The following is a 14,140-nucleotide window of genomic DNA, read 5'->3' as shown; positions in this document are numbered from 1 at the left end:
TCAATGGCTGCGTGAAAATCATGGACAAGCACACTGACATTATCCGTGTGCTGTCCGTGATTCACGCACCAGTCGCTAAAGAAATGCAGAGAAAAAAATTAAAAAATTAAAAATGTGCACCAACACTGACATAAAAAATGGATGCCACACGGAACGCACACTGATGCCACACGGAACGCACACTGATGCCACACGGAACGCACACTGATGCCACACGGAACGCACACTGATGCCACACGGAACGCACACTGATGCCACACGGAACTACAACGCAAGGAAAACACTGCGTTTTGTTACGTGTGCACAATGGACACACGTGGCTACAGGCCTCACAAGGCCAAAACCACGCCGCATGGACCTAGGTACCCTTGCTGGGTAATGGCTTTTACATCAGCTGTCAAACGAGTGGAGGAAGGGAAATGACAACCACTACGAGCACATTTATGAATATATGCCATGGGTGTCACATTCGTCATGTGAAAAGGGCTTTCTCCTTTCACAGTCTCACTCAGTCAGCACTGAAAGGACATTACAAGTCTGACACACCTCCAACTGGTAACACCTGGTTGTCAATTTATTCATACATTTCTAGGAGGAATAACAGAGGAACATAAGAGGTCTAAGAAAAGATTCTCCAGAAATTTTATCTCATGGTGAATACAATTATTTGCTATAAACAGACATGTCAGGAGGGATGACAGGTCCTCTTTAAATAAGAAAAAGAGTAAATTCTACTACATTAAAGTGTAGCTAAACGTTTGACAAACTTCTGATGTCATAGTGCCATGTCAGAAGTTTGGATTGGTGTGGGTCCGAGCACTGAGACCCCCACCAATCGCTAGAACGAACCTGCAGATGGGCTCATGTGAGCGCTCAGCCGCTTCGTGTCTGTTCGGCTTTTTCCGGAAATAAATGTATCGTGTACGGACTCAATAGAAAGTCTCTGATCCCGTACTCCGATACATCGGCTTTCGGGTAAAAGCCGAACAGACACGAAGCGGCTGAGCGCTCACATGAGCCCATCTGAAGGTTCGTTCTAGAGATTGGTGGGGGAATCAGTACTCGGACCCCCACCAATCCAAACTTCTGACATGTCACTATGACATATCAGAAGTTTGTCAAACGTTTAGCTACACTTTAAATGGCCTTAGTGGCCATTATAGCCTACGGGTGTTTTTTTATTATTTACTTTGCTTAGACAGTAAGTGCCAGTCTATTGCCACAATGGAGCGGCTATAGAAGTTTAATAAATAAAAGCTGAAATTTTTGGACAACATTTAAGACAATATAACCAATCACATGGACATTTAGTTAGGCCAAGTCTAAGGAGAGAGGGGTAATTTGCTATCAGACCTTGGGTCTTGCTTATCTCAACAGAAAATTAAGGATTGGGTAGAAAACTTAAACTTGTCCAATTTATTGCTTGCTCGATCATGTATGCTTGGCCACGTCTCCACCAAGAACTGGGACCCATCGTTCTCTAGATCAGTGGAGGTCCCAGCTGGATTGCCACCAATCACACTTTTAGTGCCACGTCTAAATGAACCCCTTTAAGAGGCGATCATAAGGATTGGCTCTTAATGGGATCAATAATCCCTCCCGTTTAGGAGCTAGACTTTAGACAGTCTCTTACCTGTTGACATGTTGCATTATATTCCCAGGCCAAGCCAACTGGACTTTTAGCTGTTCCCGATGTTCAACAAAAAAGTCGACCAGTGTTCTGGTGACCGTTGCCGAAGTATGAAAGAAAAATGCCGGGATCCACAATATGGCCCCATCAAGCTTTTTCAAATGTAAGAAAAAATTGTTCCGATCTTGAATGGTCAGGAGGTTGTTGTAATATTTTTCCAGGATGCTGGGGTTAAATGTGGTCAGGTTAGTTTTCCTCCCTACGTCTTTCTGAAAAGCCTCCGTCGGAGCAAAGTTGCAACGAAAGACAAAGTCGGCGCTGTCTATTTCAGCCCCACACTGACTTTCGGTGAGGATGCCGCTGTTTCCTATGACGGCGCAAATATTATAATGTTTGTTGAGAATGGGCGACACGTCTGGAAGAAGCGAGCGGAAGTTATTGCTGATCGAGAATACATATTTGTGGCTGGAGTAGTCGTAATGCATTAACTGACCGGTTCTTACACTGTTCTTGGTCAGAGAAAAATTTCTGATGACGTCCACATTCTGCAGGATTTCTCTCCTTCAAATAAAAAAAAAAAAAAAAAAACAAATAAGAAAGAAAAACGTTTCAAATATTTGTTATTTTGCGTCACCAAATATCATGACTTAATAAAGAGTCATTATCTCAGTTTCCAATCCAGAACTTAAAGGGGTCATCAGAGACAATTCCTTTCATAACGCGCTCCGGGTCGATCAGCTGATCTGCTTATTTACCGGGTGGGAGCTGTGGTCACCATGCATTTTCCCCTGCAGCGGCCTCTGCAGGGGAAATGTAGTATTACATGGCGGCCATCCAAGATGAATGGCCGTCCTTGGAATACACGGGTGACTCTAATCCACCAGAACAGGAGCCACTTGTTCAGAGCAGCTCTCGGTTCTGGGTCATAGAGGGGTCCCGAGTGAAGGACTCCCCTCTTTGATCTCCATATACCCTCTAAGGGCATATGGACAGGGATTGTCTTAATGAGAAAACTGCTTAGGGCACATTCAGACGACTAACAACTGAGAGTTTGTTACAATTGTATCCAGTCTAGACAATCCTCTGTGAGCTAAATAGCCTGGAGTCCAGGTTGATGCATTTTACCTGCACTGATACATTGTAGCTGGGAGAAAGATTTTTTTGCTTCATGTGTTTAGGTGTGGCACGTTTTCACCCTCTAGATGTAAATACGAATGTTCCCATTCACTGACAGCAAGCAAATATCTTGAAAATGGTGAGGAATTGGAACACAATGTATTAGATAATAAAGATAATTGCGGAAATATTTTACATACAACTGCTTTACCCCTTTACTGTCTTCTAAAAAATGCATTGTTTCAACCATACCATGGACAATATGGGGTTATATATGTCCTCATCTCAAGACTGTCATCGCTTTCCACCTGGACGAAGTACAGGCTCTATCCGAAGTGTTGGTAAGGTTCCCCATGGATGCTGCTGAAAACTGCTGCTGCCCAAAAACTTTAAAAAGGAGTTGTATGATATAACTAGACTTCTTTCTTCCAGAAACAGCACCACCCTTGCCCGTGGGCCAGGTTTGGTATTGCACCTCAGTTTCATTCAAGTCAATACCACACAGAGCCTTTAGAAGTGATGGTATATCACTAGGATATGCCTTTACGTGTTGCTTGGTAGGGATCTGATTGCTGGGACCCCACAATCCTCAGATTAAAGGGGCCACATTGTAGTTTAGAGCTGTGGTTCCTTCATAGTGTTTCCCTGCACCATGACGTTGTCGGCCACCAGTGGTGCAGAAAACTGCAGCACAGTCCCATTCACTTGGAACTTGGCCGGGAGAGCAGGGAAAAAGCCCAAGGGGCTTCTGCACCTTGGTTCTCAGGATCAGCACGGGTCCCAGAGGTTAGACCACCACCTAGCAATATACTGTAAGGGTATGTTCACACACAGAGTCAAAAACGTCTCAAAATACGGAGCTGTTTTCAAGAGAAAACAGCTCCTGATTTTCAGACGTTTTTTGTGCCACTCGCGTTTTTCGCGGCGTCTTTTACGGACGTAATTGGAGCTGTTTTTCATTGGAGTCAATGAAAAACGGCTCCAAAAACATCCCAAGAAGTGTCCTGCACTTCTTTGACGCGGGCGTATTTTTACGCGCCGTCTTTTGACAGCGACGCGTAAAATTACACCTCGTCTGAACAGAACATCGTAAAACCCATTGCAAGCAGTGGGCAGATGTTTGCAGGCGTAATAGAGCCGTCTTTTCAGGCGTAATTCGAGGCGTAAAACGCCTGAATTACGTCTAAAAATAGGCCGTGTGAACATACCCTAATACTACATGATGGGAATACCCCTTTAATAAATGAATGACTGAATAATAACAGATGGCTTGAACAATCCCACAGGACAGAATAAGACATTTCCCCTGGAATAAGCGGCTGGTAATTATATATGAGCCACGTACCTCTGACGAGCGAACGCCGTCCGGTTGAATACCCACTTGGCCGGTTTCTCTTGAAGTTCTTGTGTCAGAGAATTTGTTATTGGGACAAAAGACGGGTCCAAAAACTTCATTGCAAACTGGGACCTGGCAGCAAATAATAAAATTATCATCACTTTTTATAAGGCATTGATGTGAAGAAATCGATTTTATCATTTGTGAGCCGGGCGGAAAAGCAAAATGGCAACCACCTATAGTAGTCATATGGCATAATATATTTAGTACTGCTCTCCAGGCACGTTAAAAGCATTTTTCCTCCTTACGCCACCTCATAGATGCTGTACACGTATAAAAATGTTGGTGCATTTTATATAATATTTATTTTTATTTTATCCTTTTAGCCACACCCCTTTTCTCTAATTTTAAATGAATAAATTTACCCCATGCCAATTACTTTATATGCTGCAATTTTTAATAGAATTCCCCAATAATGAGGCCCATGGCACGGCACTCCCAATCTCCACGGATATTGAAGATGAGGGAACATGCCCAGTACCAGATAAACATCTCAGAAACATGTAGGCGTGTATGGTCTGTCTCCTCAAAGAGGCTCTGTCACCACATTATAAGTGCCCTATATTGTACATGATGTGATCGGCGCTGTAATGTAGATTACAGCAGTGTTTTTTTATTTAGAAAAACGATAATTTTTGACTGAGTTATGACCAATATTAGCTTTATGCTAATGACTTTCTCAATGGACAACTGGGCGTGTCTTACTATTTGACCAAGTGGGAATTGTGGAGAGAGGTGTATGACGCTGACCAATCAGTGACCAATCAGCGTCATGCACTTCTCCCCATTCATTTACATTGCAGATAGCGATATAGCTATATCACTATGTGCAGCCACATACACACACTATAACATTACTGCAGTGTCCTGACAATGAATATACATTACCTCCAGCCAGAACGGGATGTGTATTCAGAATCCTGACACTTCAGTAACGTTTGTTTGTGATTTACAACACAGCACATCGAGATCATGCTGGGCTGTCATTTACAGCGTAATCTCGCGAGATTACCCTTGAGGAGCTGTAAATCGCACACAAACGTTACCGAAGTGTCAGGATTGTGAATAGACATGACGTCCTGGCTGGAGGTAATGTATATTCACTGTCAGGACACTTGAGTAACGTTAATGTGTGTGTATGTCACTGCACATAGTGATCTAGCTAGATCACTATGTGCTGTGTAAATGAATGGGGAGAAGTGTATGACGCTGATTGGTCAGCGTCATACACTCCTCTGTACAATGCCCGCTTAGTCAAAAAGTAAAACACGCCCAGTTGGGCATTAAGAAAGTCATTAGCATAATGCTAATAAAGGTCATAACTCCGTCAAAAATGATTGTTTTTCTAAATAAAAACCACTGCTGTAATCTGCATTACAGCACAGATCACATTATGTACAATATAGGGCACTTATAATGTGGTGACAGAGCCTCTTTAACTTCAGTCCATCGAGTAGGGCACAATGATCTGTATGGCTTTAAAAGGTTTGTCTGATACTATCGCTTTTAACAACATCTAGCGCCCCCTGCTGCCACCCCCTTATTCCTCCGTGGGTGTCTTCCTCTTATTCCCACAGCACTGAGAGTGGCTAATAAACATTAATATACATAATTAACATATAAATACACAATCCTTAGTGTATTCGTATGTAAATGTTCCATTCAGCAAATGCCCCTCCCCTGAATAAGCGTGCCTATAGGTAAATCCAGCCCTGAATACGCTTGAGAATTCCAATGAGCCAATACAGTACCTGAAGCTCCCGTGGGCCCATGATAAAGGGGTTCTAGCTCACGTTGGCCCCACCTCCCTTCCCAATGGGTGTTGTGAACCTGTACAGGACACCCCATCTCCACAGACCTTAAAGAAGCAGTAACATGCCTGAGAATTACATTATGTTCAGGGGAGGGCATACCATATATACAGCTGCACAGATGCCCATTAGTCAAGGGGTCCACAACCGTCTTAAAAATAAATTACACCTCCTCACAATTACTGTGGGATTGCGATATGTCAGGGACATTGCCGTACAAGTGAAGTTTTTGTTAGAGTCATGTGGGAGGAGCTCACGGCCATATTATAGGGAGGAGAGAAGGGGCAAATGTCACCCCCCTTCCTCTGTATAATTTGCTGCAGGGCCAAACTATCAGTCTCTGATGCTAGATCTGAGCATGAATATTAGGGCACTGTATGGCGTTATTATTTAGGCACCATATATATAGCTGTATTATTTCAGCATTGTTTAAGCCATTTTATGGACCATATGCTGCTGTTATTTGTATCTTTTATTTGTGTGTCTAAAAGACTATTATTGTGATCATGGGGTTCTGTAGAAAAATAAGTGTATATTGTATAACATATTTGCATCGAGTCATATTAAATCAGGCTCGTCCTTACAGCCGCACCCTAGGACGATCCTACAGTTGTAGAACAAGCTCCCTGCTCCCCCACTTTACAACTCACGCCAAATTTATTATGTGTTTTAGACAATTTCTGCTAGCTTGACAGATTTGTAATCTAGAATAAGAGGCGTTGGCCAATTGTGTCAAAATTCTAAGATATGCACCATTTTTTGGCACAAAATACTGGTATACATGTACAGCTTCTAACATGCCTAGTGATTTGTGCCAAATGAATCCTACCGTGTGCGCCATTTTTAAAAATTTGGTGCAATTTGCACCATTTTCAGCATGTGGTAAATGAATGCATTTTACAAAAATATAAAAGTCCCCACAGAACATAATCCGGCCCTAGAGGTGCTCTATGATGATCACCTCGCATATGACCTGCTGCAGAGCAAGGGGCCCACATATGTTCCTACACAGGGGTCATGTCCACCACTTATATTTCTATAAGGGGTAAGAAGAAAAAGGTTTTAGGGGAGCCTCCGGATGGGACTTTTGATATGGCATTTAAGTATAGACTTTTTTAGGGCAACTACTCCGTTTTTGCAGGGATCAGAACATGTAACTCTGCATAACAATACAGAATTATATGCCATTGATTCAGGATCTGTGGCTGAATAAAATATTAAAAACCTCCCACAAGAGAACAAATCCGGGAGTTGTTTTATGGAGAAAGGAAGAATAATCTAATAATAATAATAGATAGAAAAGTATATCAGTAAAATACACACAGAAAAATATGACATTTCCTGCTGTTGATAAACTACTACCCCCAGCATGTCCTGACAGCCGAACCCGCTGCGCTATGGTGGCAGGTTACAATGGCACCTGATTCACTAAATGATGTGATAACCTGGTGTATTGTGCAGCGGGATAATAATCTGGTCATAATTTCACGGCACTTTTTGCTATTGCGCTTGTAGTGCCATTGTCAGCAGTGGAATAGTTCACCCCCAGCTGTTCCGGCACAATATCTTATGTTGCTCAGATGCGTTCCAGTTTAGCTTAATCTGCTCAAACTCGAGGATTTCTATGATACACGTGACTGAAATGGCGGTCGTCCTGCTGGTAAATGCTCGCATTTAATCTAAACTGGCACAGCAGCTGCCAAATGCCAGATTACAAGCGTTTTTACAGTGTGGTTTTTTTAAAGGACTACAATGAGAAATGGGGAGGGGGGTGGCGCTGCAGACCTGAGATACATAGAGTGTGTCATCTGCACCTGTTTCCATGCCATATACAGAAATGTCCATCCTAAAGCAGGTAAATGATACCGCCAGGCCTAGGATGTTGAATATATTCATGGCCATAGTGTCAGTCCTATATTCATGACCATAGTGTCAGTCCCATATTAATAACTATAGTGTGAGTCCCATATTCATGGCCATAGTGTCAGTCCCATATTCATGGCCATAGTGTCAGCCCTATATTCATGGCCATAGAGTCAGCCCCATATTCATGGCCATAGTGTCAGCCCTATATTCATGACCATAGTGTCAGTCCCATATTCATGGCCATAGTGTCAGTCCCATATTTATAACTATAGTGTGAGTCCCATATTCATGGCCATAGTGTCAGTCCCATATTCATGGCCATAGTGTCAGTCCCATATTCATGGCCATAGTGTCAGTCCCATATTCATGGCCATAGTGTCAGTCCCATATTCATAGATATAGTGTCAGTCCCATATTAATAACTATAGTGAGACTCCCATATTCATGGCCATAGTGTCAGTCCCATATTCATGGCCATAGTGTCAGTCCCATATTCATGGCCATAGTGTCAGTCCCATATTCATGGCGATAGTGTCATTCCCATATTCATGACCATAGTGTCAGTCCCATATTCATGACCATAGTATCAGTCATATATTCATGACCATAGTGTCAGTCCTATATTTATGAACATAGTGTCAGTCCTATATTCATTACCATAGTGTCAGTCCCATATTCATGACCATAGTGTCAGTCCTATATTCATGGCCATAGTGTCAGTCCCATATTCATGACCATAGTGTCAGTCCCATATTCATGACCATAGTGTCAGTTCTATATGCATGACCATAGTGTCAGTCCCATATTCATGGCCATAGTGTCAGTCCTATATTCATGACCATAGTGTCAGTCCCATATTCATGACCATAGTGTCAGTTCTATATTCATGGCCATAGTGTAATTTCCATATTCATGGCCATAGTGTCAGTCCCATATTCATGGCCATAGTGTCAGTCCCATATTCATGGCCATAGTGTCAGTCCCATATTAATAACTATAGTGTGAGTCCCATATTCATGGCCATAGTGTCAGTCCCATATTCATGGCCATAGTGTCAGTCCCATATTAACAACTATAGTGTCAGTCCCATATTCATGGCCATAGTGTCAGTCCCATATTCATGGCCATAGTGTCATTCCCATATTCATGGCCATAGTGTCAGTCCCATATTAATAACTATAGTGTGAGTCCCATATTCATGGCCATAGTGTCAGTCCCATATTCATGGCCATAGTGTCAGTCCCATATTAACAACTATAGTGTCAGTCCCATATTCATAGCCATAGTGTCAGTCCCATATTCATGGCCATAGTGTCAGTCCCATATTAACAACTATAGTGTCAGTCCCATATTCATGGCCATAGTGTCAGTCCCATATTCATGGCCATAGTGTCAGTCCCATATTAATAACTATAGTGTCAGTCCCATATTCATGGCCATAGTGTCAGTCCCATATTCATAGCCATAGTGTCAGCCCTATATTCATGGTCATAGTGTCAGTCCCATATTAATAACTATAGTGTCAGTCCCATATTCATGGCCATAGTGTCAGTCCCATATTCATGGCCATAGTGTCAGTCCCATATTCATGGCCATAGTGTCAGTCCCATATTCATGGCCATAGTGTCAGTCCCATATTCATGGATATAGTGTCAGTCCCATATTAATAACTATAGTGAGAGTCCCATATTCATGGCCATAGTGTCAGTCCCATATTCATGGCCATAGTGTCAGTCCCATATTCATGGCGATAGTGTCATTCCCATATTCATGACCATAGTGTCAGTCCCATATTCATGACCATAGTATCAGTCATATATTCATGACCATAGTGTCAGTCCTATATTTATGAACATAGTGTCAGTCCTATATTCATTACCATAGTGTCAGTCCCATATTCATGACCATAGTGTCAGTCCCACATTCATGACCATAGTGTCAGTTCTATATGCATGACCATAGTGTCAGTCCCATATTCATGGCCATAGTGTCAGTCCTATATTCATGACCATAGTGTCAGTCCCATATTCATGACCATAGTGTCAGTCCTCTATTCATGGCCATAGTGTCAGTCCCATATTCATGACCATAGTGTCAGTCCCATATTCATGACCATAGTGTCAGTCCCATATTCATGACCATGGTGTCAGTTCTATATTCATGGCCTTAGTGTAATTTCAATATTCATGCCCATAGTGTCAGTCCCATATTCATGGCCATAGTGTCAGTCCCATATTCATGGCCATAGTGTCAGTCCCATATTCATAGCCATAGTGTCAGCCCTATATTCATGGCCATAGTGTCAGTCCCATATTCATGGCTATAGTGTCATTCCCATATTCATGACCATAGTGTCAGTCCCATATTCATGACCATAGTGTCCTTCCCATATTCATGACCATGGTGTCAGTTCTATATTCATGGCCATAGTGTAATTTCCATATTCATGGCCATAGTGTCAGTCCCATATTCATGGCCATAGTGTCAGTCCGATATTAATAACTATAGTGCGAGTCCCATATTCATGGCCATAGTGTCAGTCCCATATTCATGGCCATAGTGTCAGTCCCATATTAATAACTATAGTGCGACTCCCATATTCATGGCCATAGTGTCAGTCCCATATTCATGGCCATAGTGTCAGTCCCATATTAATAACTATAGTGTCAGTCCCATATTCATGGCCATAGTGTCAGTCCCATTTTCATGGCCATAGTGTCAGTCCCATATTCATGGCCATAGTGTCAGTCCCATATTCATGGCCATAGTGTCAGTCCCATATTTATGGCCATAGTGTCAGTCCCATATTCATGGCCATAGTGTCAGTCCCATATTTATGGCCATAGTGTCAGTCCCATATTCATGGCCATAGTGTCAGTCCCATATTCATGGCGATAGTGTCATTCCCATATTCATGACCATAGTGTCAGTCCCATATTCATGACCATAGTATCAGTCATATATTCATGACCATAGTGTCAGTCCTATATTTATGAACATAGTGTCAGTCCTATATTCATTACCATAGTGTCAGTCCCATATTCATGACCATAGTGTCAGTCCTATATTCATGGCCATAGTGTCAGTCCCATATTCATGACCATAGTGTCAGTCCCATATTCATGACCATAGTGTCAGTTCTATATGCATGACCATAGTGTCAGTCCCATATTCATGGCCATAGTGTCAGTCCTATATTCATGACCATAGTGTCAGTCCCATATTCATGACCATAGTGTCAGTTCTATATTCATGGCCATAGTGTAATTTCCATATTCATGGCCATAGTGTCAGTCCCATATTCATGGCCATAGTGTCAGTCCCATATTCATGGCCATAGTGTCAGTCCCATATTAATAACTATAGTGTGAGTCCCATATTCATGGCCATAGTGTCAGTCCCATATTCATGGCCATAGTGTCAGTCCCATATTAATAACTATAGTGCGACTCCCATATTCATGGCCATAGTGTCAGTCCCATATTCATGGCCATAGTGTCAGTCCCATATTAATAACTATAGTGTCAGTCCCATATTCATGGCCATAGTGTCAGTCCCATTTTCATGGCCATAGTGTCAGTCCCATATTCATGGCCATAGTGTCAGCCCTATATTCATGGCCATAGTGTCAGCCCCATATTCATGGCCATAGTGTCAGTCCCATATTTATGAGCATAGTGTCAGTCCCATATTCATGGCCATAGTGTCAGTCCCATATTTATGGCCATAGTGTCAGTCCCATATTCATGGCCATAGTGTCAGTCCCATATTTATGGCCATAGTGTCAGTCCCATATTCATGGCCATAGTGTCAGTCCCATATTCATGGCCATAGTGTCATTCCCATATTCATGACCATAGTGTCAGTCCCATATTCATGACCATAGTATCAGTCATATATTCATGACCATAGTGTCAGTCCTATATTTATGAACATAGTGTCAGTCCTATATTCATTACCATAGTGTCAGTCCCATATTCATGACCATAGTGTCAGTCCTATATTCATGGCCATAGTGTCAGTCCCATATTCATGACCATAGTGTCAGTCCCATATTCATGGCCATAGTGTCAGTCCTATATTCATGACCATAGTGTCAGTCCCATATTCATGACCATAGTGTCAGTTCTATATTCATGGCCATAGTGTAATTTCCATATTCATGGCCATAGTGTCAGTCCCATATTCATGGCCATAGTGTCAGTCCCATATTCATGGCCATAGTGTCAGTCCCATATTAATAACTATAGTGTGAGTCCCATTTTCATGGCCATAGTGTCAGTCCCATATTCATGGCCATAGTGTCAGTCCCATATTAACAACTATAGTGTCAGTCCCATATTCATGGCCATAGTGTCAGTCCCATATTCATGGCCATAGTGTCAGTCCCATATTCATGGCCATAGTGTCAGTCCCATATTAATAACTATAGTGTGAGTCCCATATTCATGGCCATAGTGTCAGTCCCATATTCATGGCCATAGTGTCAGTCCCATATTAACAACTATAGTGTCAGTCCCATATTCATGGCCATAGTGTCAGTCCCATATTCATGGCCATAGTGTCAGTCCCATATTAACAACTATAGTGTCAGTCCCATATTCATGGCCATAGTGTCAGTCCCATATTCATGGCCATAGTGTCAGTCCCATATTAATAACTATAGTGTCAGTCCCATATTCATGGCCATAGTGTCAGTCCCATATTCATAGCCATAGTGTCAGCCCTATATTCATGGCCATAGTGTCAGTCCCATATTAATAACTATAGTGTCAGTCCCATATTCATGGCCATAGTGTCAGTCCCATATTCATGGCCATAGTGTCAGTCCCATATTCATGGCCATAGTGTCAGTCCCATATTCATGGCCATAGTGTCAGTCCCATATTCATGGATATAGTGTCAGTCCCATATTAATAACTATAGTGAGAGTCCCATATTCATGGCCATAGTGTCAGTCCCATATTCATGGCCATAGTGTCAGTCCCATATTCATGGCGATAGTGTCATTCCCATATTCATGACCATAGTGTCAGTCCCATATTCATGACCATAGTATCAGTCATATATTCATGACCATAGTGTCAGTCCCATATTAATAACTATAGTGTCAGTCCCATATTCATGGCCATAGTGTCAGTCCCATTTTCATGGCCATAGTGTCAGTCCCATATTCATGGCCATAGTGTCAGCCCTATATTCATGGCCATAGTGTCAGCCCCATATTCATGGCCATAGTGTCAGTCCCATATTTATGAGCATAGTGTCAGTCCCATATTCATGGCCATAGTGTCAGTCCCATATTTATGGCCATAGTGTCAGTCCCATATTCATGGCCATAGTGTCAGTCCCATATTTATGGCCATAGTGTCAGTCCCATATTCATGGCCATAGTGTCAGTCCCATATTCATGGCGATAGTGTCATTCCCATATTCATGACCATAGTGTCAGTCCCATATTCATGACCATAGTATCAGTCATATATTCATGACCATAGTGTCAGTCCTATATTTATGAACATAGTGTCAGTCCTATATTCATTACCATAGTGTCAGTCCCATATTCATGACCATAGTGTCAGTCCTATATTCATGGCCATAGTGTCAGTCCCATATTCATGACCATAGTGTCAGTCCCATATTCATGACCATAGTGTCAGTTCTATATGCATGACCATAGTGTCAGTCCCATATTCATGGCCATAGTGTCAGTCCTATATTCATGACCATAGTGTCAGTCCCATATTCATGACCATAGTGTCAGTTCTATATTCATGGCCATAGTGTAATTCCCATATTCATGGCCATAGTGTCAGTCCCATATTCATGGCCATAGTGTCAGTCCCATATTAATAACTATAGTGTGAGTCCCATATTCATGGCCATAGTGTCAGTCCCATATTCATGGCCATAGTGTCAGTCCCATATTAATAACTATAGTGCGACTCCCATATTCATGGCCATAGTGTCAGTCCCATATTCATGGCCATAGTGTCAGTCCCATATTAATAACTATAGTGTCAGTCCCATATTCATGGCCATAGTGTCAGTCCCATTTTCATGGCCATAGTGTCAGTCCCATATTCATGGCCATAGTGTCAGCCCCATATTCATGGCCATAGTGTCAGTCCCATATTAATGAGCATAGTGTCAGTCCCATATTCATGGCCATAGTGTCAGTCCCATATTTATGGCCATAGTGTCAGTCCCATATTCATGGCCATAGTGTCAGTCCCATATTTATGGCCATAGTGTCAGTCCCATATTCATGGCCATAGTGTCAGTCCCATATTCATGGCGATAGTGTCATTCCCATATTCA

The 14,140-nt window shown here is 42.3% G+C and overlaps 1 protein-coding gene across 1 annotated transcript in view; it reads right to left on the bottom strand.

Moving 5' to 3' along the window:
• Positions 1 to 14,140, bottom strand: part of ST8SIA3 (ST8 alpha-N-acetyl-neuraminide alpha-2,8-sialyltransferase 3) — a 53,603-nt gene that overhangs the window by 20,055 nt on the left and 19,408 nt on the right. The window contains exons 2-3 of the mRNA XM_075841260.1: positions 4,092 to 4,214; positions 1,634 to 2,191 (exon numbers count right to left, since the gene is read on the bottom strand). Of these exons, the coding sequence (XP_075697375.1) occupies positions 1,634 to 2,191; positions 4,092 to 4,214 (681 nt within the window). The remainder of the gene's footprint in view (positions 1 to 1,633; positions 2,192 to 4,091; positions 4,215 to 14,140) is intronic.

Source organism: Rhinoderma darwinii, chromosome 1, assembly GCF_050947455.1.
Source record: "Rhinoderma darwinii isolate aRhiDar2 chromosome 1, aRhiDar2.hap1, whole genome shotgun sequence".
In the NCBI taxonomy this organism is placed as follows: domain Eukaryota; kingdom Metazoa; phylum Chordata; class Amphibia; order Anura; family Rhinodermatidae; genus Rhinoderma; species Rhinoderma darwinii.
Note: the sequence above shows the minus strand (reverse complement) of the source record. Positions and strands in the feature narration are given on the sequence as shown.